This window comes from Artibeus jamaicensis, unplaced genomic scaffold (genome assembly GCF_021234435.1).
Source record: "Artibeus jamaicensis isolate MK-2021 breed Jamaican fruit bat unplaced genomic scaffold, CSHL_Jam_final scaffold_369, whole genome shotgun sequence".
Classification (NCBI taxonomy): domain Eukaryota; kingdom Metazoa; phylum Chordata; class Mammalia; order Chiroptera; family Phyllostomidae; genus Artibeus; species Artibeus jamaicensis.
Window position 1 is genome coordinate 43,368,722 of NW_026522042.1, and position 23,494 is coordinate 43,392,215.

Consider the following 23,494-nt stretch of genomic DNA (forward strand, 5'->3'; position numbering starts at 1 on the left):
GATTCTTTCTGCATTTTGGACTTGTGTGTCTGTTTCCTTCACAAAATGAGGGAAGTTTTCTTTCATTCTTTTTTTCAAATAAGTTTTACATTTCTTGCTCTTTGTCTTCTCCTTCTGGCACCCCTGTGATTCTAATGTTGGTATTATTGAAGTTGTCCCAGAGGCTCCTTAGCTTGTCCTTGTTTTTTTGAATTCTTTTTTTCTTCTTGCTGTTCTTTTTTAAAAATTATAACTTTTTTTATTGTTGTTCAAGTACAGATTTCTGCCTCTCCCCCCCGCCCAGCACTCCAGCCCTCCCCATCTTCTTGCTGTTCTGATTGAATGTTTTTTCTTCCTCATGTTCCAAATCATTGATTTGATTCTCGGCTTCATCCACTGCATTGTTGGTCCCGTGTAAAGTTTTCTTTATTTCACTTAGTGTAACTTTCATTTCTGCCTGGGTCTTTTTTGTGCTGTTGAAGTACCTAAAGAGTTTCTTGAGCATCCTAATAACTAATGTCTTGAACTCTGCATTTGATAGGTTGCTTATCTCCATTTTGTTTAGGGTTTTTTTTTTTTGCATTTTGTCGTGTTCTTTCATTTGGGCCATATTTCTTTGTCTCTTCATTTTGGCAGTCTCCCTGTGTTTGTATCTATGTATTAGGTAGAGTTGCTTTGACTCCCCGTCTTGGTAATATGGCCTGTTGTAGAAAAGTGCACGGAGTAAGTTGGATGGGGCAGAGTCTTAGGTAATCACCAGGATGGGGCAAACCATGTGAACCAGGTTGATGGAGTCTCTGATACAGTGTCACTACTTTGTGGCTCTGTGTGAGGGAGGGCTCAGAAAGGGAAGAGCACAGCTGCCTGGCCTCGAGTTTTGTCTAGGAGGAGCTGTCCCCCAGTACTTGTCCTGATGCCAGATACTTCCATTTCTCCCTGTGTGCCACTGGTGAAGTTCCAGCTGGTTCTGGAGTGCTGATGCCTAGAGGGAGTGAGTCTGCATAAATTCAAAGTCTGTTGCACACCCCTTAAGAGGAGACTCCTGAGAATCCTTCAGTTTCTTTGCTTCCCCAACCTCCACTGGATTTTTACAGCCAGTAAAAACTAGTGCACTTATCTCCCTGGCACTGGACCCCTGGGCAGGGTGGACTGGTGTGGGGCTGGGATTCCTTGCTCCTGAGGTACCCTCCTGATTTTTATCTACCACACATGGGTGTGGGACTGCCTGTGCTGTGTCTCCATGCCTCCGCACCTCTCAGCATGTCTCCAAGTACTGTCTGGATGAATGTGACTTCTTTAATTCCTTGGTTGTTAGACTTCCACAGTGCTCAATTTTTTGATGATTCTTGGTGATATTTCTTTTGTAATCCAGTAGTAATTTTTGCTTTGGCCGTACGCGGAAGCAAGTGGTGTTTACCTATGCCTCCCTCCTGACTGGAAGTCCACACATTTCACCTTTTGTTCTGATGCTTATTTACCACTACAGCTTCTTTGTGATAGTGTTTTCATGGGTTTGTCTTTTTTTATAAAGATTTTCTCTTTGTTTTTTTTGCAGTTTCAGTTAGTATCCTGCTGTCTGAGTTTTTGTTGTTGTTTTTTAAATCGTGGTAAAAAAACATGATATGAGATCTCTCCTAACAAATTTTTAAGTGTATATAGTACAGTATTGTAAATTATAAGCACAATGTTGTAGAGCAGATCTCTCTTTTTTGTATTGCATGACTGAAATGCTGTATCAATTGAACAGAAACTCCTTATTTCCTTCTTAATGTCAGCCCCAGACAACCACCATTCTATTTCATGTTTCTGTGTGTTTGATTACTTTAGTTATCTCATATTATTTGTCCCTCCATGACTGGCTTATTTCACCTACCATAATATTTTTTAATGTTCATCTATGTTATAGCATGTGACAGAATGTTTTATTTTTTAATGATGAATAATATTCCATTTTGTTCATATCACATTTTCTTTATTCATCTGTCAGTAGACATTTAGGTTGATTCCATCTCTTAGCTTTTGTGAATAATGCTGTAATAAACATGGGAGTACAAATATCTGTTCGATATTCAATTTTCAGTTATTCTGGACAAATACCCAGATTATATGATAGTTCTATTTTTAATTTTTGCAGCAACCTCCATACTGTTTTTCATAGTGGTTGCACCATTTTATGTTTCCACCAACAATTCACAAGTATTTCAGTTTCTTTACATCTTTGCTAGCACTTTTTAAAAAATAATGGCCATCCTAATAGGTATGAGATGCCTCATTGTGGTTTTGATTTATATTTCTCTGATGATTAGTGATGTAAGCATCTTTATATATACCTGTTGGCCATTTGTATGTCTTCTTTGGAGAAATGACTGTTCAGGTCCTTTTCCCATTTTGCAGTTGTTTGTGTTTTTGTTCCTTTTATATATATTTTTTTTCTTTTTTAAAATATATTTTATTGATTGTGCTACTGCAATTGTCCCATTTTTCCTTCTTTAGTCCCCTCTGCCCTGCACAACCCCTCCTACCCACATTCCCCACCTTTAGTTCATGTCCATGGGTCATACACATAAGTTCTTTGGCTTCAACATTTCCGATAATATTCTTAACCTCCCCCTGTCTATTTTCTACCTACCATTTATGCTACTTACTCTCTGAACTTTCCCCCCTCTCTCCCCCTCCCACTCCCCTACTGATAACACTCCTTGCGATCTCCATTTCTGTGATTTTGTTCCTGTTTTAGTTGTTTTCTCAGTTTGTCTTTGTTTTAGGTGTGGTTGTTAATAACTGTGAATTTGCTGTTATTTTACTGTTCATATTTTTGATCATCTTTTTTTTCTTGGATAAGTCCCTTTAACATTTCATACAATAAGGGCTTGATGACGATATACTCCTTTAACTTGACCTTATCTGAGAAGCACTTTCTGTGCCCTTCCATTCTAAATGAAAGCTTTGCTGGATAGAGAAATCTTGGATGTAGGTCCTTGCTTTTCGTGACTTCAAATACTTCTTTCTATCCCCTTCTTGCCTGCAAGGTCTCTTTTGAGAAATCAGCTGATAGTCTTACGGGCAGTCCTCTGTAAGTAACTGTCTCCTTATCTCTTGCTGCTTCTAGGAGTCTCTTCTTCATTTTTATCTTGGCTAATGTAATTATGATGTGCCTTGGTATGTTCCTCCTTGAGTCCAACTTTTTTGGGACTCTCTGAGCTTCCTGGACTTCCTGGAAGTCAGTTTCCTTCGCCAGATTGGGGAACCTCTCCATTATTTTTTCAAATGAGTTTTCAATGTCTTGCTCTTCCTCTTCTCCTTCTGGCATCCCTATGATTTGGACATTGGAACATTTAAAGTTGTCCCAGAGGTTTCTAAGCCTCTCCTTATGTTTTTGAATTCTTGTTTCTTCATTCTGTTCTGGTTGAATGTTTATTTCTTCCCTCTGGTCCAGACTGTTGATTTGAGTCCCAGTTTCCCTCCTGTCACTGTTGGTTCCCTGTACATTTTTCTTTATTTCACTTAGCATAGCCTTCACTTTTTCCTCTATTTTGCAACCATGTTCAACTAGTTCTGTGAGCATCCTGATTACAAGTGTTTTGAACTGTGCATCTGATAGGTTGGCTATCTTCATTGCGTAGTTGTATATTTTCAGGAGCATTGATCTGTTCTTTCATTTGAGCCTTTTTTTTTTTTTTTTTTGCTTGGTTTGCCTGTTACATAGTAAGCTGTGAAGCCTTAGGTGTTCACCAGGGTGAGGCAACCCATGTGTCTGGGTTGCGACACTGTATGGGGGGAGGGGTCTAAGAGGGAGCAATGACAGTTGCTCCCCTCTCTGCCAGCTTTCGGTCACTTCTTCTGCTACCCACAAGCAACTTAGACCCTTCTGGTACTGATTACCAGCGGGTAAGTTTGTATACATTCTAGGACTCCGTGGGTCTCTCCAATGAACCCTCCTGTGAGGCTGAGAGTTTCTCCTGCTGCTGCCTCAACCCCCACAGGTGTTTTCAATCAGAGGTTTGAAGCTTTATTTCCTCATGCTGGTACCCTGGGTTGGGTTATCTGTCTTGCTCCACAGTTGTTCCTCCCAGTTTATCTGCACATGAATGTGGGATTACCGGCTCCACCGGTCACTGTCTCGAGGGGTCCACCAGCTGCCGCCTTTCCTGCCCTGGTCCTCCAGCTGCGGCCTTGCTGCAAGTCCTCTCTGCTAGGCTGCCCGTCTCTGCCCTTCCTACTGATCTGGATGAATGTTTCTTCTGTAATGCCTTGATTGCTGGACTTCCATATGGTTCGATTTTCTGACAGCTATGGTTGTTTTTTATTTTTAAATTGTTGTTGTCCTTCTTTCAGTTGTGTGAGGAGGCACAGTGTGTCTTACCTGTGCTTCCATCTTGGCCAGAAGTCCCTTTTATGTTTTTGATATTAAGTCCTTATCAGATATATAGCTTGCATATATTTTTGCCTGTTTCATAGTTGCCTTTTGAATCTGTTGATTATTTCCTTTGTTGTACATAAGCTTTTTAGTTTGATGTAGTCCTACTTGTCTATTTTTGCTTTTGTTTTCTGCTTTTTGGTAGCATAACCAGGAAATCTTCCTAATAATATCACTGTTATGAAGCTTTCCTCCCCCGTGTTCTTTTAGGAGTTTTTTGGTTTAAGGTGTTACCTTTAAGTCTTTAATCCACCTTGAGTTGATTTTTGTGTTTGGTATAAAATAAATCTCCAATTTAATTTTTTTGCACATGGATATCCAGCTTCCCCAATATCATTTGTTGAAGAGACTATTCTTTTCCTATGGTGCAGTTTTGGTACCCTGTAAAAGATCATTTGGCCATATCTATGTGGATTTACTTAGGGGCTGTTTGTTCTGTTCTATTGGTTTATATGTCTGTCTTCTGAAAAATTTGATGGAATTTATTCTCATGTAGAAAAACATATGCACATGTGCTAATTTAGTCATATGGTTCAGAATGTTAATACTTTATTTGAATCTGAGCCATGGACCTCTGATAAAATTTTTTAATTAATTTTTTAGAGAGGGTAGGGGGAGAGACAGACAGAGACAGGCAGAGAGACAGAGAAGATTGATTTGTTCCCTTTATTTATGCATTTATTGGTTGATTCTTGTCTGTACCCTGACCAGGGATCGAACCTACAACCTTCCTGTATTGGGATGATACTGTAACCAACTGAGTAACCTGGCCAGGGTCATGATTCTCAACTTGTGAAGCTATAGACTTCTAAATTGTAACTTCAGAGATAACAACTAATTTCATAAACTACACATAAAACAATACTGATTATTTTTTCTAACTTAGGGGGAAAACCCTGTGATGACTATTAAAATCTCAACTAGTTTTATAAAATAGCAAGCTGATACTAAAGTTGTTGTATACCCAAGAGTAAGGGTCATGGACAATAAATACAATTTTGAAAAATGCCTCTAAGGAGGACATGTATTAAGACTTCTAAAGCTAGAGTAATTAAAGTAGTGTAATACTGGTACAGGGATAGACAAAGTAACTCAGAGGAACTGAATATAGAGTCTGGGGAGAGATTTAGGGATTCGATACATGGCAGAGGTAGTAGTAGCAATTAGTGGGTAAAGATTGAACTATTACTTATTAGTTGGTGCTAAGATATGAAAAATACAGTGTTAGATCCACATTTCACCCTGTGCACTAAATTCCTGATAGAGACTACATGTATTAAGCAAATCTTTAAATTTTTAAAGGAAAATGCTTGTGATGTCATAGACTATTTTAGACACAAAAAAGCCAAAGTTTAAAAGATAAAACTAATAAATTTACAGTAAAATTAAATACTTTTGTTGACAAAAGGCTCTAGTAGAAGGCAAGCTACTGATTGGGAAGTTTTATGGGTAACATCTAACCCAAGAAGAGCAAAGAGCTCTTATTAATTGGTAGGGGAGATACAGTAGAAAAAAAAGGAAAAAAAAAAGGATGGCTAAATGTGAAAACTGAGTGCTAGTTAGTACATGGCCATCATTTATATTATTGTTCATTGAAACACTTCATAATACAGTAGTCTTTTCTTTGCATAGTACAGTGTTAACTGCAACTTGGGTATATTGAAACTGTATCCTCAATTTACATGAATTTTTGTTAACACAGTGTAAATTCATGCAAAGCAAGGATTACTTATATAAAATTTTAATTTAATTTAATTTAATTTTTGAATTTTTATAAGAATTTATTTGAGCCAAACTGACACACATGCCGGGGAGCAAGATTTCAAATGATGTAATAAAATTGTAATGAAAGATTATTCCTAAATATTACTATGATTTTATACATGCATTTGATTTGTGAACCCCATATAGGTAAGGGCTTTTCCTATTGTACCTTTCTGAGCACTTTCCCAAGCTTGTTAATTTGTGGTGGCTACTTTCTTTGCAGGAATAGTTTTTAATAACATGGTGCAAGAAAGATCATAGAAAAGATGAAATATTTGTTTTAATTTTTTTGTAATATGAAAGATTATCATTCATATCGTTGATTTGTATACAGTATTTAAAAAATGTTTTAAATAATTAGTATAAAGTATGCATTACAAAGAATTTCTTTTCTCATGATGTTTTCTTTTCCTTAGCAGCCAAGAAGATGCCATGTCTGTAGCAAATGAGACTTCAGATTCAGGCACTCCAGATTTGCATTCATCAGAAGTTGGAATCGGAGCCTTGTGTGAAGTGAATAATGCTGAGAGTAGTTGTACAGAAGAAAGAAGTGTTGACCTAAAAAACACATCACTGTAAGTATTTTATATTGTGGGATTTTAAAATTTATTTTCAAACTTGATAATTTATTATCGTTTAAGAAATGGTAATAATGCTGCTTCCTTAGGGATGTGAAGGGAACTGTAGACCATTTAATATGTAACCGTACTGTGATGTGAGTGTGACATTGAGGTTTTTCACTTTATATTTTTACAAAAGGAGTCTCTTTTATACGTGGTGTATCACAGTGCCATGAATTTTAGCAAAATGCTAACATAGGAAATTCTGAAATAATTTAGAAACTTAAATATTTACTATGAGATTTTACTTTTAGTTGGTTTGAGTTAATATTCATGCCTATTGTCAAAATAGTTGATTTTGATATTTATGACTTTAAAGAGATTGTTTTTACTATACAGATACTGGTTACATTAATATCTTCACTAAAGATAGAATAAAGGCACCACAAGAATTTCCTTTTGAAGAGATATTCCAAAAATTTAGATTTTTTGTCTTTCCTATAACTCTTATATGGACTTAAAAGCTATTCAGTTTTTGAGTTATTTATTTTCAGTAAAGCAGAGTCATATTGAGAATCAACCTTATTTTTTAAAATAAAAATTTAAAATAGTTTTTGGACTAAGCAGTATATTCTTTTGGTTCAAATGTCTGAAAGTGTGAAAAGGTATTGAGTGAAATATTCCTCCTATCATATTCTTATTCACTCTAACTAGTAACCAGTTTTATTTTTAAATTCTTTCAGAGATTTTTTAAAAAAGCATATTAAAGCTAATGCAAATTTACTTTCTTACTCTTTTAAAAAAACCTAGTGATAGCATGCTGTACATAACATTTTGCAGATTTTTTTGGTCTTACATCTTCATATCTTTACATAAAGACCTTATTTGTTTTAAAGCTGCATGGTGTTCTTGTATGCAGGAATCACATTTTAGATTATCAGTGCCCTATTGATGGCTACGTAGGTTGATTTATAAACAATGTTTATAATCTTATATATCCATTCTTTCACCTCTATGCTAGTATATTTGTAGGGTAAGTTCCTAAAAATGGAAATGCTCGCTCCATGGATATTTATGTGTGTTCATTTATGATTTTGATAGTGCCAAAATGCTTTCCATGGGACTTATGCTAGTTTATATTCCCACTAACAATGTAAAGAGGCACTTGCCTCTCTTACCAACTAACAGTGTTACCAAACTTGGATTTTTGCTGGTCTGGATAGATTATGAAATAACATCTTAGTACCTACACTCCATTCCTTCCTTTTTTGTCAGGGTATGTAATTCTTTTATTTGTTCTTTTTTTTTTTTCAGTTTCCATTGTAATATTTTCTAACCTAAATGAAAATCAGTAGCATAGAACAGTGAATATCTGTATATAATCCCACTTATATTCTCTGATTTTTAATGTCACATTTGTACTCACTCATGCTCTCCCTCTCTCTACTTTTAATATGTACTTTAAAAATATTTATTAACTTTAGAGAGAGAGAAACTGATTTGTTACTCTATTATTTATGCATTCATTGGCTACTTCTTGTATGTGCCCTGAGTGGGGATCAAACTCACAACCTTAGCGTATTGGGATGATGCTCCACCTAACTGAGCTACCTGGCTAGGCAGTATGTACTTTTTTTATTAGGAGTGAAGTTCAGCATCTTTTTACATTTAAAGCTACATTTATTTTTTTATTTTTTGAGTTGTACATATCCTTTGTCTTTTATAAATTAGTTATTGATGATATTTTTTGTAGGAGTTCTGTATATTTTAGGGAGGAAAGCCTTGTGGTATAAATTGCAAAACCTGCTTTCTTAGTTTGTAGTTTGACTTCTGATTTGGCCATGTTTGTTTAGGCCATGTAAAATTTTTAAATTTTTGTTTATTTATTTTTAAAGATTATATTTATTTTTTTAGACAGAGGGGAAGGGAGGGAGAAAGAGAGGGAGAGAAACATAAATGTGTGGTTGCCTCTTGTGCACCCCCTACTGGGCAGACCTGGCCCGCAACCTTGGCATGTGCCCCAACTGGGAAACAAAGTGGTGGCCCTTTGGATCACAGGCCTGTGTGCAATCCACTGAGCCATACAAGCCACGGCAATTTTTAAAAATTTTTATGTTGTTAATTTTCTCAGTTTTGTTTTCTTTTATGTCTCCTGAACTTTTAATTAAATTTTAGGTCTAACCCCACCTCAAGATTATAGAAGAATACTTATCCATGTTTTCTTTATGGTTTCATTTAAATTGTTGATTCACTTGGAATGTATTATAAGTACAATGTGAGGAGTGGAGCTAATTTTATTTTATTCTCCATTGTTAACAGTTTTTCCATCATTATTTATTTAATATTTATTTTTAAGACTAAATTATTTTATATTTTATTTTATTCTTACTGTTTTGAAATGCTACCTTTATTTTATACTAAAATTGTGTATTTTGGGGTTATCTCAGTTTTCTCTTGTGTTTCATTTATCTGCTTCATATATCAGAAGAACCACAGTGTTTTAATTATTGATGCTGACTACTATATTTTTAATATCTGACAGAACAAGTTAGTTACTACCTCATCGTTCTTTTTTAGTTCTCTTTGCTACTCTTATTGTAAGTAAGCTTAAAGGATTTATATTCTGGCTCTGAGTGGATTGTTAAGAATTTCACTTATTGTGCTTGCAAAATAATGCAGTTTCAATAATGTAAATTTTTTAGGGAAACTGATCAGACAGGAAATGTTAAACCGATGGCAAGAGGACGATTCCAGAGACCTAAACCCAATTTATCAAGGGCTGTTGGGAAGAAATCAGTTCCTTCACAAGGTAAAACAGATGCAGAGAGCAAGAGTTTACATTCAGAAACTTCATTTGAAAAGGTATGGAATAAAAGACTTTATGGAAATTAAAATTATAAAAATTTTTAGTTGGGAATGAAAGTGTTTAGTTGTAATTACAAAGTAATGTTATTGATAATAAAATAAAAATACAAGAAATGTATACCATATTTTTCAGACTATAAGACTCCCTCCCTGCCATTTGGGAGGAATAATGGTTGTTAATGCTGCTGTGAGTTCTGTTTACATTTCATTGGTGGAATATTATGTTATTTATGTTATTAAACATTTTACCACATTTTTCGCTTCACAGTTTTTTCCCTTGTCTTCCTGTAAAACTTAGGTGCATCTTATGGTCCGAAAATGATACATTAATAATTGAATTTGTCTTACTAGTTTCTTGCTTATGCATTTTTCTTTTAGAACCTAGGACAAATTTCAGACATCCTCAGTAATGACAAAGCTGACTTATATAGAATTTTTATTAAAAATATTTAAAAAATAACTATACCTGAAATTATACACAATTCTTTTATCTAAAAACAGATGCATTCCTTCATCCTTTATAAACTTTAGCTCTCTTTTTATGTATATAAACATTTCTGTATTTGTTTTTTTAACATTTCTATGGTTTTTAATTATAAAATTTAAAACTTTTTTCTCTAAACTATTCATTTATACTTTTTCAATTAATTGATCACCTTAATAGTTACATCAAGTTAATTAATTAATTTACCTGATCACTTCTGTGATGGTGGATGTTTAGGTTATTTTTATTTTAAAAAAACCTCTTGATATAAAAGCAAACAATTTTGTAAAAGGCTTTCTCCTGGATAAAAATAAGGATAAATTTTCAGAGGTGGTGAGATAAATAGGTTAAAGTATTTTTAATATTTTTATAGCTCTTGTGCATTGCAAGACTGACAAAGATGCAACTCCATTTACACTCCAAGCATTAAATGAATGTCCCTGTTTCTTTATATTTCTGCCAGCAATGTATTGTTACCAATTTTTTATATTTGCTAAAATAGTTTTAATATGTTAGTCTACCTATTTTTTTCTGTTGTGAAATATTTTTTATCATACTTTTTTTCATATAGTTATATTATTATATACGATGTTTTTAAATTCTAGAAAATAAGGTAAATATAGATTCATGTAAAAATTAAAACAAAAACTACTTGTATTTCATTATCCAGATGCAGCTGACTCTTTAAAATACAGTTCTTCTAGGTTTTTGTTTACAAAATCGAGTGGTGGTATTAATTTGGTTTTGTATCCTTCTTTGATACCTAACATTTTATAAATATTTTTTTGTATCATTAAATGTCTTTTGAAAACATTTTTTTAAAGATTTAGTGACTTCATAATATTCTGTCAATGGGTTAGACTGAATTTATTTAGCCATTTATTCATTATTGAATATTTTGTTTCCAGTATTTGCTATTTTGCATAATTTTCCAGTGAACATCCTTGTACTTAAATCTTTATCTAAATATTTTATAACGGAGTCTTAGAACTGTCATATTACTGGGTCAGAAAGTATGAACATTTTTAAGGCTTTGATGCATATTGGCAAAAGTCTTTCCAGAAAGGATATAGTGATTTGTGCTTTTTTCAGTAATGTATAAGGTGATACAGAGTTGGGCAAAAGTAGGTTTACAGTTGTGAGTACACAAAGCACAGGTTTATTCTTCTGTTTCTTTTTTTTTCTTTTAAGGCTCACCTGAGGGTATATACATTGATTCCAGAGAGAGAGAGAGAGAGAGAGAGAGAGAGAGAGAGAGAGAAAGAGAGAAAGAAAGAGAGAAAGAGAGAAATATCCAGCAATTGCCTACCGAACATGCCCCAACAGGGAACCCAACCAGAACCCAGGCATGTGCCCCAGCTGGAAATTGAACCTGTGACCTTTTGGTCTACAGGATGACACTTCAGTCAACTGAGCCACTCTGGCCAGGGCACAAGTTTATTCTTGTATTATTACTTATTATATTATTTTCCATATGGACACTGGATACCTACTTTTGCCCCACACTCTATGTTTTATAGTACTTTGTATGTATGGTTTTTAAAATTCTCTTCTAATTAGAAGTACAAAAGAGATTTTGTTTTTAATTTCCAGTTACTATTACAAAGTTTTAACTTTTTATATTAAGTAGATTAAATGTAAAACATTGAATTCATAGATTCAAATGGAAAAGGATAAAATGAATTTATTTGACATTTCTGGAATGGAGAATACAGAGAGGAAGAACTCAGCAGCTGATACCGTACCTAAGTAAGTAGAGAGGAATTAGAATAAAAATAGTAATTCTCAGTAATGATTGTAATAACTTGATTTCTACTTGATACCGTCTGAAGTTTATTCTATGTACTTTAGGTGCATTTTTAAAAGATTTTATTTATTTTAGAGAGAGGGGGAGTGAAACATCAATGTGTGGTTGCCTCTCGTGTGCCCCTACTGGGGACCTAGCCCGAAACCCATGCATGTGCCCTGACTGGGAATCTGACTGGCAACACTTTGGTTTGCAGACCCGCACTTAATCCACTGAGCTACACCGGTCAGGGCGTTCAGGTGCATTTTTAACAGTAGGTATTGTTGGAACATGTTAATAATGCTTTTTATGCTTAAGATAGGGGTGGACAAAGTAGGTTCACAGTTGTGAGTATGCACTTTATGTTCGTGTTACAATCATAACCTGCATCTCTTTTTCCAAACAACTGTAAACCTACTTTTGTCCACCCCTGTATTGTAGAAATAAATAAGAAGATGGTTCCATCGAGTTAGCAATTACTTTTCTTCCTCAGCTTATTAACAAGATTATTAACAAGTCTTGTTAGATAACTTAATGGGTAAGTTATGTGTTTCTGGATAATTATATTTATAGCAAGGGGTTGCAAAAGGGAATATTTAATTTGCAGTGGAAATCGGTAAGAAGCATTGCTCCAGTATGAATCTGAACCAGTGGATTATGAACTGTGCATTGATGCTACAATCTGATTCCAGTGCCCTGGAAGTGTACATTACACAGTATTGTCCTAAGTGGGGAATTGTGTTACATGCTTGTCAGGTGTAGATTTTTCTATATTTGTGATGAAAATTGGATTTTAAAATGCTTTTTATACTCAGGATTATGTCTTGGTTCCAAAGGGTCAGAGTGTAGAAGTGTAAGTATCTTTGAAGGATGTTCTTTAGGACACTGGTGAATTATTTTATAAATGGCTTATTTATTCATACCTAAGAGAAGGGACTACTGAAAATAAGCAAGTATGTGACTTCATTGATCTTATTCCTTTGTAATTGTTCTAGTTCGAGTGAAAAAGTGGGTCTGCAGGAAGATGATCAACCAAAGGCTTTTAGACCTGCACGACTAATGAGGGGCCGATTGCAAAGGCCAAAGCCAAATATAGGTAAAGCATCTGAAAGAAGAGAAATTCTTGCATCACAGGGAGAAATTGAGGCCGGTGTAGAAAAGAATGAATGTGAATCTTGTAGAGATGTAAGTACTCTGATTCCTCCCAGTTTTTTTGTTCAACAAGGTACATAAGCCTCCTTTTACCGTCCCATTTATTCAAACAGCAGTGCTATGCAATTGTGTACATCGTTCATTAAATACAAGGCCAAAACCTCAAAGCCAGCTGCTTTGTTAATTGTAAAGCCAGGCAACACTCTGGATTTTGAGCATTAATGTGATTGGACCGTCAGCTTTTACCCTGCCTCATTTGGATTTGCTTTCCCCCAATACTCTGCAGGTTTTGAATTACACTTCCCTTTTGAAAATATAGCTAGATGTGTGAATTTTAACGCTGGCTTAAGCTGAATAAAATGTTAAAAACTCCCTACTAAAATATAATCTTAAGAACAAAGACTATGGATTTTAGATTATTTACATAATAATACATCTTCATGATAAGGGTAACAGTTGCTGTAATTGAATTTCTTCTTATAATCTTCAAGGTCTATAGTGTGATTATAATAATAAGACGGATTCAGAAAGATAGACACCAGGGGATAATTCTTATGGTTGAGACTGAAGCAGTTACCAAATTTTGCCATGTATAATGTGCACCTATGTTTTTGGCCTAGACTTGCAGGAAGAAAACCTTTTGTTTTAACTTTTTAATTCAATTACTTATTTATTTATGTCTAGAAACAAAGCCTATTATTGTATTCTAGGGTTTTAGTTTGCATATGGATAGCATTATTGCTTTGTAGAGTTACACTTTTAATGCATAAGCATAAATAAAAGCATCAAAAATATGTATTTAGTTATGGAATTAGTAATACCCATGTATAATATGCATCCTTATATTTTCCTAAAAAATTTGGGCAAAAAGTTACGCATTATACACAGCAAAATATGATACTTGCTTTCTGATTGGGAGAAAAATACGGGCTTTGAGATGAGGTAAAAGATGTGGCTTATGAAATTTTCTAAGGTCTCTGAAGAAAAAAACATTAAAAAGCATGCCTTTAATGTCATTTTATATTTTGAAATGTTTACTTGTGTTTTTTTTTGTATTCAAATTGGGCACAGTTTTTAGTGAAATCTAGTATTTTATAAATGGTTGTTTTCATTTTGAAATCTAATGCTTTTTTTAAAATGTGTTTATTATTAAGACTCCTGAACAGATAGATCAGTCACGTAAAAATTTTGAGTGTGAAGACATTACATCACAATCTGAAAAAAGAGATACTTTTCAAAGTGTTCAGCCAGATGAGCCCAAGTCTCTGAATGAATGTCTAAGGTAAGCATCATCTTATTGATTATATAATTTTTAAATTTATAAAAGTTTTTGAAGTTGTTAATATTTAAAAACAAGCAGATCAGACTGATTTGTTTTCTGTATATCAAGTTACATAATATTTAGAAATATAACTAATTTTTCAAGGCAATTTATATCACAGCTTTCATGTCAGTTTCTCAGTTATGGGATGATTTGAAAAGAGCTACTCATCACAAATTAGACCTTGGGTTAAATAGATAAGATTATCCATTTAACATGCATGTTAAGTTGGATGTCTTCTGTCTAAATGTGAAAACACTATTTATTTTTTAAATACTTGGTTCCTTGGGATTAGATTTGGTTGCATATTGCCTTTATTAAAGGTTTACATTTTGTGTAAAACCCATGTGTAAAAACCCATGCATCTCATCACATAGAGGGTTAGCAACAGGGGAGTGGGAGGAGAGTGGGGGAGAAGGTACAAAAAATAAGTAGCATAGTTGGTGGGGAGAAAATAGACAGGGGGGAGAATAAGAATAGTAGGGGAAATATAGAAGCCAAAGAACTTGTGACACATGGACATGAACTAAAGGGAGGGAATGTGGGTGAGGGGGTGTTCAGGGTAGAGGGGAATGAATGGGGGGAAGTGGGACAACTGTAATAGCATAATCAATAAAATATATTTTTAAAAAACCCATACATCTCACAGCCAAAACTATATTTGTTATATTCCCTTTGGAGGACAGCAAGTCAGACTGATAGGATTATTAATATACTTTAATTTTTTTCTTTTGGAAAAGCAGTGAGAACAGAATAATGGGCTCCTATGTACCTACTATCTAGATTCAACAATTATTAATATTTTTTCAGTTTTACATTAAAGTCTGGCTTATTCTAAATTTTCTCACAGCCGTGTTAGCCTCTTTAAATACTGCCTAACCTGAGAGTGAAAGCTTGATTTCCTGAACTATTTTGAAGATCTTTTTCAGAAGATGGAAAAATTCCTTTATTTCTTGCTTCTTCCTCTGTTCTTCTGTACTTTCCTCCCTGTACCACATTCCCTCCCACCCCACACTATTTTACTGCTCTGCTATAGAATTTCTAGGAAGAATCGCGGACATTACTTATTACGTATCTCTGACAGTTATTACTTAGATGTCTGATAGTTTGGAAATGACATTGCTTGTTATACATCTCTACAGATATCTGACAGTTTGGAATTTTTGTTTATATTTATTTCAGTTTAAGCTAGAATCTACTTAATAGTTCATGTGACTTTGTAGAAAATTAAGTTTTTCTCTTAGTGGTCGTTGGGTTTTAGAAACCTGGTAGATACTGTATGTAACTTATATCCAGTCTGATCTCAACAACTTTTCTTTTTAAGGCAGTGTCCTTTCTGTTTTATCATGTGGTCTTTCTGTTCTTTGAATCTTCAGCATCCTTAAAAAAGAAATGATTCTAAGATTTGTGTTTTATCACATCATATGCCTCTTTATATGTAATAGGCAGTTCTCCCCCTTCCCCAAACACTTTGAACTGTTCAAGATGCAAGGGGAAGAGAAAATAGAGAAAGAGACTTTGAGATAAAGAATGCATTAAAAATTTTTCTTGATTATATAAATTAGCAAATGTGTCTTTTAAACTTATTTCTCTGGGCTAATTTACATCCTATGTACTTAATATAAATATTTTGAGGTTAGTGTCATGGTTGATGATTATCTTAAGGAGGATTATAAGTATTTTGTTGACTCTTAAACTGTATATTTTAGAAAAACACATGTGGACTGTGGAACAGGTTTATAGTTTTGTGTACATTTCTTCTCTTACTTTCTCTAACCTTTTTCAGTTGTGATCCTCCTTTTTTTGTTGTTTTTTTCCCCTTTTAAATTCTGTCATCTGGGGAGAAAGTTGTAGACCATTGTATGTTTTAAGTTGAGAAGTAATCAAGTACAATTGCATATCTGATTTCTAATCTCAGATATTGTCCTTCAGTTAATTATGCAGCTGACATGAGCTCTGTAAGAGATTTGTCTTGTTTACAGTTATATTTCTAGTTCCTAGAACATGGCCTTCTGGCGTGTAATAGGTGCTTAGAACTATTTGTTGATTAATTGTTTACGAACTCCAAGTAATGTGATGCTGAGTATTTATCCATAAAAGTAAAGCTCATCAAAGTCCTTTAATTACTTAGAATCTAAGCACATAGAATATAATTATAACATTGTATATTCATATCTTAAAATCTGAATTGATACTGAAGTAATTAAATCATTAATAAACCCTTTGCTTAAAACATTTAGATGTTTTAAGAATATGTAGTGTTTAAAATGTGACTTTGTATTTTTTCCAGTAATAATTAAACCAAGATTGCTTGAGTGTGAACCTCCTTAAAAGCTAGATATTTCTGGATGGAGATAAAAACTGTCATAAAACAATAAAATCCACTGAGGACTAACCAAATTAAATTTCCTTTAACAATTGGTATTAATTTTATATTAAATGTTATTGACTGCTAAAGTTAATGATAGTTTAAAAAACACCTCAGTTACATAAACAAGTATAACTTGAAAAGCAGTCTTGTTCCTAAGAACCTGTGTTATAAAAAATTGCATTATAAAAAACATGTTTCAATGAAAAAAGATAGCTTAGGACCTAGACAAGTTCAAACAAGCACCAGCATTGTTTTTAATCTTTTTTAAAAAGCTGTTAAGTTTTATGCTTGTTCAGATTAACATTGCTGAGTAAATCTAGTGTTTCATTTGATCTAGCTTTTGCCCAGATTAATGACCTTTCTTAACCAGACACTAAGAGCTCTTTTCATTCACTCCCCACCTCCCTTCCATTTCCACCCCTCATTCACTTAATAGATTTTTATTGGTTTTTACCATTTACTGTTATCTCAATAAAATGATAAAAGACAGACAAAAGTGTTTCTGCTCTTATGGAGAACAAGGTACTTGTTCAAGATAGTGGTTGTTGTATGCCCAATAACATTCAGCAGACTGCAAAATACTGTGTATTTAATTTTCCCTTTTATTCCCAATTTTTATTATGAAATCACAGCTCTCAGAGAAATGTTTGTACAGGCAATATAATTTTTAATTGTTTTTAAAAGTGAGAAGGTGTGAACCTAGTTCTTAGTCATAAGGAGTATCTTGTTCAAGTCATATCTCTATCTAGTTGTTTGAGATGCCAGTCAGGGTTGGCCATATGAATGAGTTCCTTAACTCTATGGAAAGGCACATGTCCATAAAGGATAGTCAGGGAAAAGATGTAGGACTAATAGACAGAAATTGTGCTAGCTCCAGTGAAGAGCCTGGTGAGTTTTTCTAAGCCAGTACTTGCAAAGAATGGTGTGGATGACAATTAGTAAGAAACTATTCAGGGCCAATTAGCTGCTACTCTAATTGACCTTACTGATAGACTTTTCTCTATATATGAGTGTATATAAATAGATATAGTTAATTATTTTAGAAATTTGCCATAACTTAAAAGATGGGGAGTTTTTTTCTCTTTTAATTTTTAAATTTTACCCAGAGATTTCTGGGGCTTTCCTGGGTTTAAATTTTTTTTTTTTAATGAGAGTTCCTGGTGTTTTAGCAATGAGTTCTCAACCACATCTCTTCAACTGTCAGTCTGGTTTAAAATTTGATTATGTTTTTTTCCCCCCTTATAGTACTCAAGACCATAATGAAGCAAATATACTCAAACAAGTTCCAGTTTTAAAGAATCGATTTCAAAAACCAAAACCAAATATAGGAAGAACTGGAAGAAGCGAGATTTTCTCAAAGGAAGGTATTGTTGCCTCTGGGGAAAAGATAGCAGCAAGGCTGGAAACCACACCAAGGGAGAAGGTACTGGTGGAAGCTAACACTGCTAAGGACACGGAGTCAGAGTTGCAAGAGACTGGGAGAAGAGACGTCTCTCCCAGGAAGAAGACACCAGAAATGAGTGATCTCACTGTGGAAACAGAAACAGATTTGAAAGAAACTGGGAGGGAGAGTTCTCCAAGGAGGAAGATTCCAGAGGTGACTGGTGCCACCGAGGAAATAGACACAGAGTTGGAAGAAACTGGGAGACGATCCCCATCGGAAAATGCCCCAGAGGACAACACTGTGGGAGAAGTGGAAGCAGATTTGAAAGAGACCGGAGGGGAGGTTTTTCCAAGGGAGAAGGTGCCAGAGGTGACTTACACCACTGAGGAAATAGGGACAGAGTTGGAAGAAACCACAAGTGAAATAGTCTTCCAGGAAAATGCCCCAGAGGACAACACTGAGGAAGTGGAAGCAGGTTTGAAAGAAACCGGAGGGGAGATTTCTCCAAGGGAGAAGGTGCCAGAGGTTTCTAATGCCACTGAGGAGGGCGAAACAGATTTGGAAGAAACCGAAAGAAGAGAAGTATCTGCACAAGAAAAGTCCCCAGAGGTCAAAACTGTAGATGTAGTGGAGACACATTTGAGAGAAATTGAAAAAGAAATTTCCTCAAGGGAAAAGGAGCTAGCAGGGATCAGTGCCCTGGGGGAAAGGGAGATTAACGTGGAAGAAACTGGAAGAGACATTTCCCCGATGGAAACGGTATCAGGAAAGATGGCTGCCATTAAGGTAACAGAGGCAGATTTGAGAGAAACTGGAAAAATTTACTTGATGGACAGTGGATCAGAAGAGATCAGTGATAAGGAGGAAATGGTGGCAAATTTGCAAAAAACTGGAAAAATAGACATTTCTCTAAGGGAAAATGAAGCAGAGGAGACTGGGACACTGCTACAAACTGAGACAGATTTAATGCCTATCAGTAGTGCTGACTGCTGTGCTGTGCCTTCACTAAGTATCAAAGTATGTATTTTTGTCCTTAACATTTTAAAAATTAATTAATTAATTATTTTTTTTTGAGAGAGAAGGGAGGGATAAAGAGGGAGAGAAATGTCGCTGTGAGAGAAATACCTTGGTTAGTTGCCTCTCATATGTGCCCTGACCGGGGATTGAACCCATAACCCATGCTTGTGCTCTGACTGGGAATTGAACCTGCGACCTTTTGCTTTGTGGGACTACACCCAAGCAACTTAGCCTCGTAGGTCAGGGCTGTCCTTATATATATATATTTTTTTTTTTTGGTAAATCCTCTTTCAGAGAAACATTATCAAAATAATTCTATGATTATTACCCAGTCCAACAGTGTTTAACTAAAGCCTAAAGTCTTTCTTAGCCCTAAAACCTGTGCTTTGGGATCTTAAAGAAACTATATATTCTTTTTTTTTAATTAACTTTTTGTAAATTGTGGAGGAGTTGGTGTTCTTACTGTTACTTTGAAGTTTACTTTTTTAGGTAAAAGGAATAAATAAAATTGGACAAATTTGTGCTAACTAGTAGGAACATACATTGGAATTATTTCTTTTGACTATAAATACCCATTTTCTCTCTTTTTCCTGCTTACTCCACTTACTCCACTTTTTAAAGTTCTTTTTTATTAAAAATTTTCAGTTACTTGAATTTCATTCCATTCTGACATTTTCAAGGACTTTTTTTTTGGAATAGATAACATTGGCATTTGTGGCTTGGAAACATAATATGCAATATAAAAAGAAGAGTTAGCTAGATTTTATGTTTTAACATTAGTACATTTTATTTAAAAATTAAGAAAACAAACTTCTAGTTAAAAAACAAATTTTCTTTCAATAGTTTTTAGAGCTATTTTTATTTTTAGAGAGGGGGAGGGGAGGGAGAAAGAGAAGGAGTGAAGCATCAGTGTGTGGTTGTCTGTCCTGTGTCCCCCACTGGGGACATGGCCTGCAACCCAGACATGTGCCCTAGATTAGGAATTGAACTGGTGACCCTTTGGTTTGCAGGTCAGCACTTGATCCACTGAGCCACACCAGCCGGGGCCAAACTTCTAAATTTTTAAAAGTGTTTAGAAAATAGTAGGCTTTTATTTGATATGCTTTAGGACTTTTTATGTGTGCTGATTTACTATGACTGTTTTTCCAGAACATTAGCAGTGAAGTACTATGCGTGGTACATACACCTGTAAAAGAAAAAAGAAATTCTGAAAAGGAATTACCAAGTCAGTTGAGTACTTTAAAGACTTCTTCAATGATTTCTAAGCTTGATAAAGCAGAAGACCAGGGGACACAATCTGCTAATGTTCCAGAACAGTGTTCAGACACTAATTTAAGGTACAAATATATAGGTCTGTGTGCTTTTTTAAATTTTTATTTTTTAGATTTATTTATTTTTAGAGAGAAGGGAAGTGAGTGATGGGGAGAGAAAGAGAAACATCGATCGATGTTCAAGAGATACATGGTCATTTGGTTGCCTCTTGCATGCCCCCAGCTGGGGACCTGGCTCGCAACCCAGGCATGTGTCCTAACCTGGAATTGAACTGGCAACCTTTTAGTTCACTGGCTGGCACTCAGTCCATTGAACCACACCAGCCAGATCAGGTCTGCATGTTTTAAAAGAAAAAGCATATAAAGTTATATTTGCAGATATGTTACATGGAAATTTCAAGACATAATAATCTATAGCATAGTGTTAGAAATTTTTAAGTTAGTTTTGGGAAGACTAGGAGAGGATTGAAATTATTCTGACAGTTGATTGTGAGAATTACTAACATACAGAATTGTATGTAACACAAACTCCTAAGTCAATACGGGTATGACAAACCTGTATTTTCTTTGCAGAAAGATGATATAGTTCTTGGGCTTTTATCTACCCGGGTTGTACACTTATGTTTTTCAGGATCTACCAAATAGTTTGGTTTGTTTTCCTGTTAAGAATTAGAATTAATGTTTACTGTCAATCACTAAGGTTGTCCTAAAACTCTGTTCCCACTGCCCCTTCAGCTCATGCTAATGTTTGCTAATCCTTGTTCCAAAAGCAAATCTCTTCCTCAAGAACAAAAGCCATTTGAAGTTAAGCCAGTACCTTTCATGAGAAGTCGATTCAAAAGACCAAAACCAAACTTATCAAGAGCAGCTTTAAAAAGAGAGACTGTGGAAGCAGAAAAACATGTGCCTGGGAAGAGATTGGAAACGGATAAAATGGAGACTGTTGTGCTACAACAGGATAGTGAACGAATGAACACTCTCCCTTCTCAGCATGTAAGTGATATTTAAGATGGAGAGGTTTTGTTTTAGTTAATAGAGTGAAACACCTGGAATTGAAATTTCACAAATATTTCCTCATAGAATTTTTACTTTGTGTGATTTCGTTGTAGCTGTCCTTAATCTGCCCTTTTTTTCCCCACGTGTTTTGCATAAGAATCTCAAATATCTGATGATGGGCAAGTGTGTCATGGGAAGGAATTTAGGAAGCCTGGGCTCTAGTTCAAGTTCTGACCTTTATTTACTGTGTTATCATAGCCACGTGGTGCAACCATTTTCCTCAGAGGAAATGTGAGGACGACAACTTTTTAATTTCACTCTGTTGGGAAGATGATGTAACAAGTTAAGAGCTTCATGTAAATTAAAGGCAATATTTTATTTACTTGATTCGTAACATTAAGATTGTGCGATGTAGCATCAAAAACTTTGAAATGAAATGCTAATGCTGAAACAGATAAAGTACTTTTGTTTTTTAAAGATTTTAAAAAATTTTATTTTTAGGAAGAAGGGAAGGGAAGGGAGGGAGGAAGAGAGGGAGAGAAGCATTGATATGTGAGAGATACATTAATTGGTTGCCTCTCGCATGCCTCCAAATGGGGACCTGGCTTGCAACCCAGGCATGTGCCCTGACTGGGAATCGAACTGGCAACCTTTCAGTTTGTAGGCTGGCACTCAATCCACTGAGTCACAACAGCCAGGACGAAAGTACTTTTTTTGAATTAAAATTCCTTTTTAATATCTTAAAATAGCTTAGGTCTTATTGTGTGTGAACATTTGTACTTTTTCCTTCTAATTATGTATTTAAAAAGATAAATAAATAATTTTTATTGCTTATTTTATCTGATGATAAAAATTTCAAATTGGAAAAAAGATAGAATCTAAAAAGTGAAAGTCTTTTATAATGCCCCATCATTCCCTCTCAGTTAATCATGTAGCAATTTTAAATATATTCACCTAGACATTTCTATATACTTACTATATAAATAATAGAATGTGAGGCTATTTTTATTGTTTTACAAAAATGACATCATAACTTATCTTCTGATTTTTCACTTAACACAACATTGTGAACATCTTTTTGGATCAGTATATATAAATCTGTCTTTTGAAATATTTTTAAAAATACTTTTAGACAGAGGGGAAGGGAAAGAGAAAGAGAAAGAGAGAGAAACATCAATGTGCGGTTGCCTCTCACATGCCCCCCCTACTGGGGACCTGGCCTGCAACCCAGGCATGTGCCCTGACTGGGAATGGAACCAGTGATCCTTTGGTTAGCAGGCTGGTGCTCAATCCAATGAGCCACACCAGCCAGGGCCAGAAATTTGTCTTTTAAATGGCTTTGTACTGTTGCATTATATAGAAGTTATAATTTATTCAGTCTCCTACTGATAGATTTGTACTTTCTCAATTTTTATTTATTTTTTCTTTAGTGTAATGCCCGTTTCCTTTTTTTAAAAGGGATCAATAATACTGCTATAATAAATATTCTCGAATACTTATTTGAGTATTTTTATAAGAGACAATTATAGAATAGCTGGGAAATAAAATTTTTAATAGAGCTGCCCTGTTCTCTCCAAGGACTATACTTATTCTTGTAATAGTATATGAAAGTTCCTGTTTTCCAGTTTTTTGGTTTTTTTTTACCAACCTCCAATAAAAAATTTTAAAAATATCTTTTTAGGAAGTATCTTCCTTAATGACATCAAGAGAAAAAGACAAACCAAGCCACAAACAGGAGGAGCCTATGAAATTACCATGTGCACAGACAGAAAAGAATCTTCTGCCTTCAAGTTCTTGTGATGCCCAAGAGGAGTCTCAGTCTATACAAGCCAAGGAAAAGGAATTACTTGTTCCTATGGGGTAAACAGTGATAGTCCCTTGAAAAGCTAAAATGAGACAAAGTTCTTTCAAATACTTCTTCATTTTTACTAAGATGTGTTAATGAATTTTAAAAATGGATATAAAGAATACTGTACTTCATTTATTTTTATTCATATGGCAGACTGCTTGTCTGCTTATATTCATTGTTCACTGCTTAAGATCTTAATACAGAGCACTGCATTTAAAAATACATGCATATAAGGTATGTATTATTTTTTAAATTATGGTAAAAAATATAACATAATA

The 23,494-nt window shown here is 34.6% G+C and overlaps 1 protein-coding gene across 5 annotated transcripts in view; it reads left to right on the forward strand.

Annotated features, from left to right (window-relative positions):
- Positions 1 to 23,494, forward strand: part of BDP1 (B double prime 1, subunit of RNA polymerase III transcription initiation factor IIIB) — a 95,703-nt gene that overhangs the window by 31,090 nt on the left and 41,119 nt on the right. For 4 of the 5 annotated variants that reach the window (XM_037149058.2, XM_053657268.1, XM_053657269.1 and 1 more), the window contains 9 exons: positions 6,577 to 6,735; positions 9,423 to 9,582; positions 11,727 to 11,818; positions 12,851 to 13,040; positions 14,162 to 14,289; positions 17,945 to 19,100; positions 20,250 to 20,437; positions 21,142 to 21,364; positions 23,049 to 23,227. In XM_037149058.2, the coding sequence (XP_037004953.2) occupies positions 6,577 to 6,735; positions 9,423 to 9,582; positions 11,727 to 11,818; positions 12,851 to 13,040; positions 14,162 to 14,289; positions 17,945 to 19,100; positions 20,250 to 20,437; positions 21,142 to 21,364; positions 23,049 to 23,227 (2,475 nt within the window). The remainder of the gene's footprint in view (positions 1 to 6,576; positions 6,736 to 9,422; positions 9,583 to 11,726; positions 11,819 to 12,850; positions 13,041 to 14,161; positions 14,290 to 17,944; positions 19,101 to 20,249; positions 20,438 to 21,141; positions 21,365 to 23,048; positions 23,228 to 23,494) is intronic. The other variant, XM_053657267.1, reaches the window with a different exon arrangement.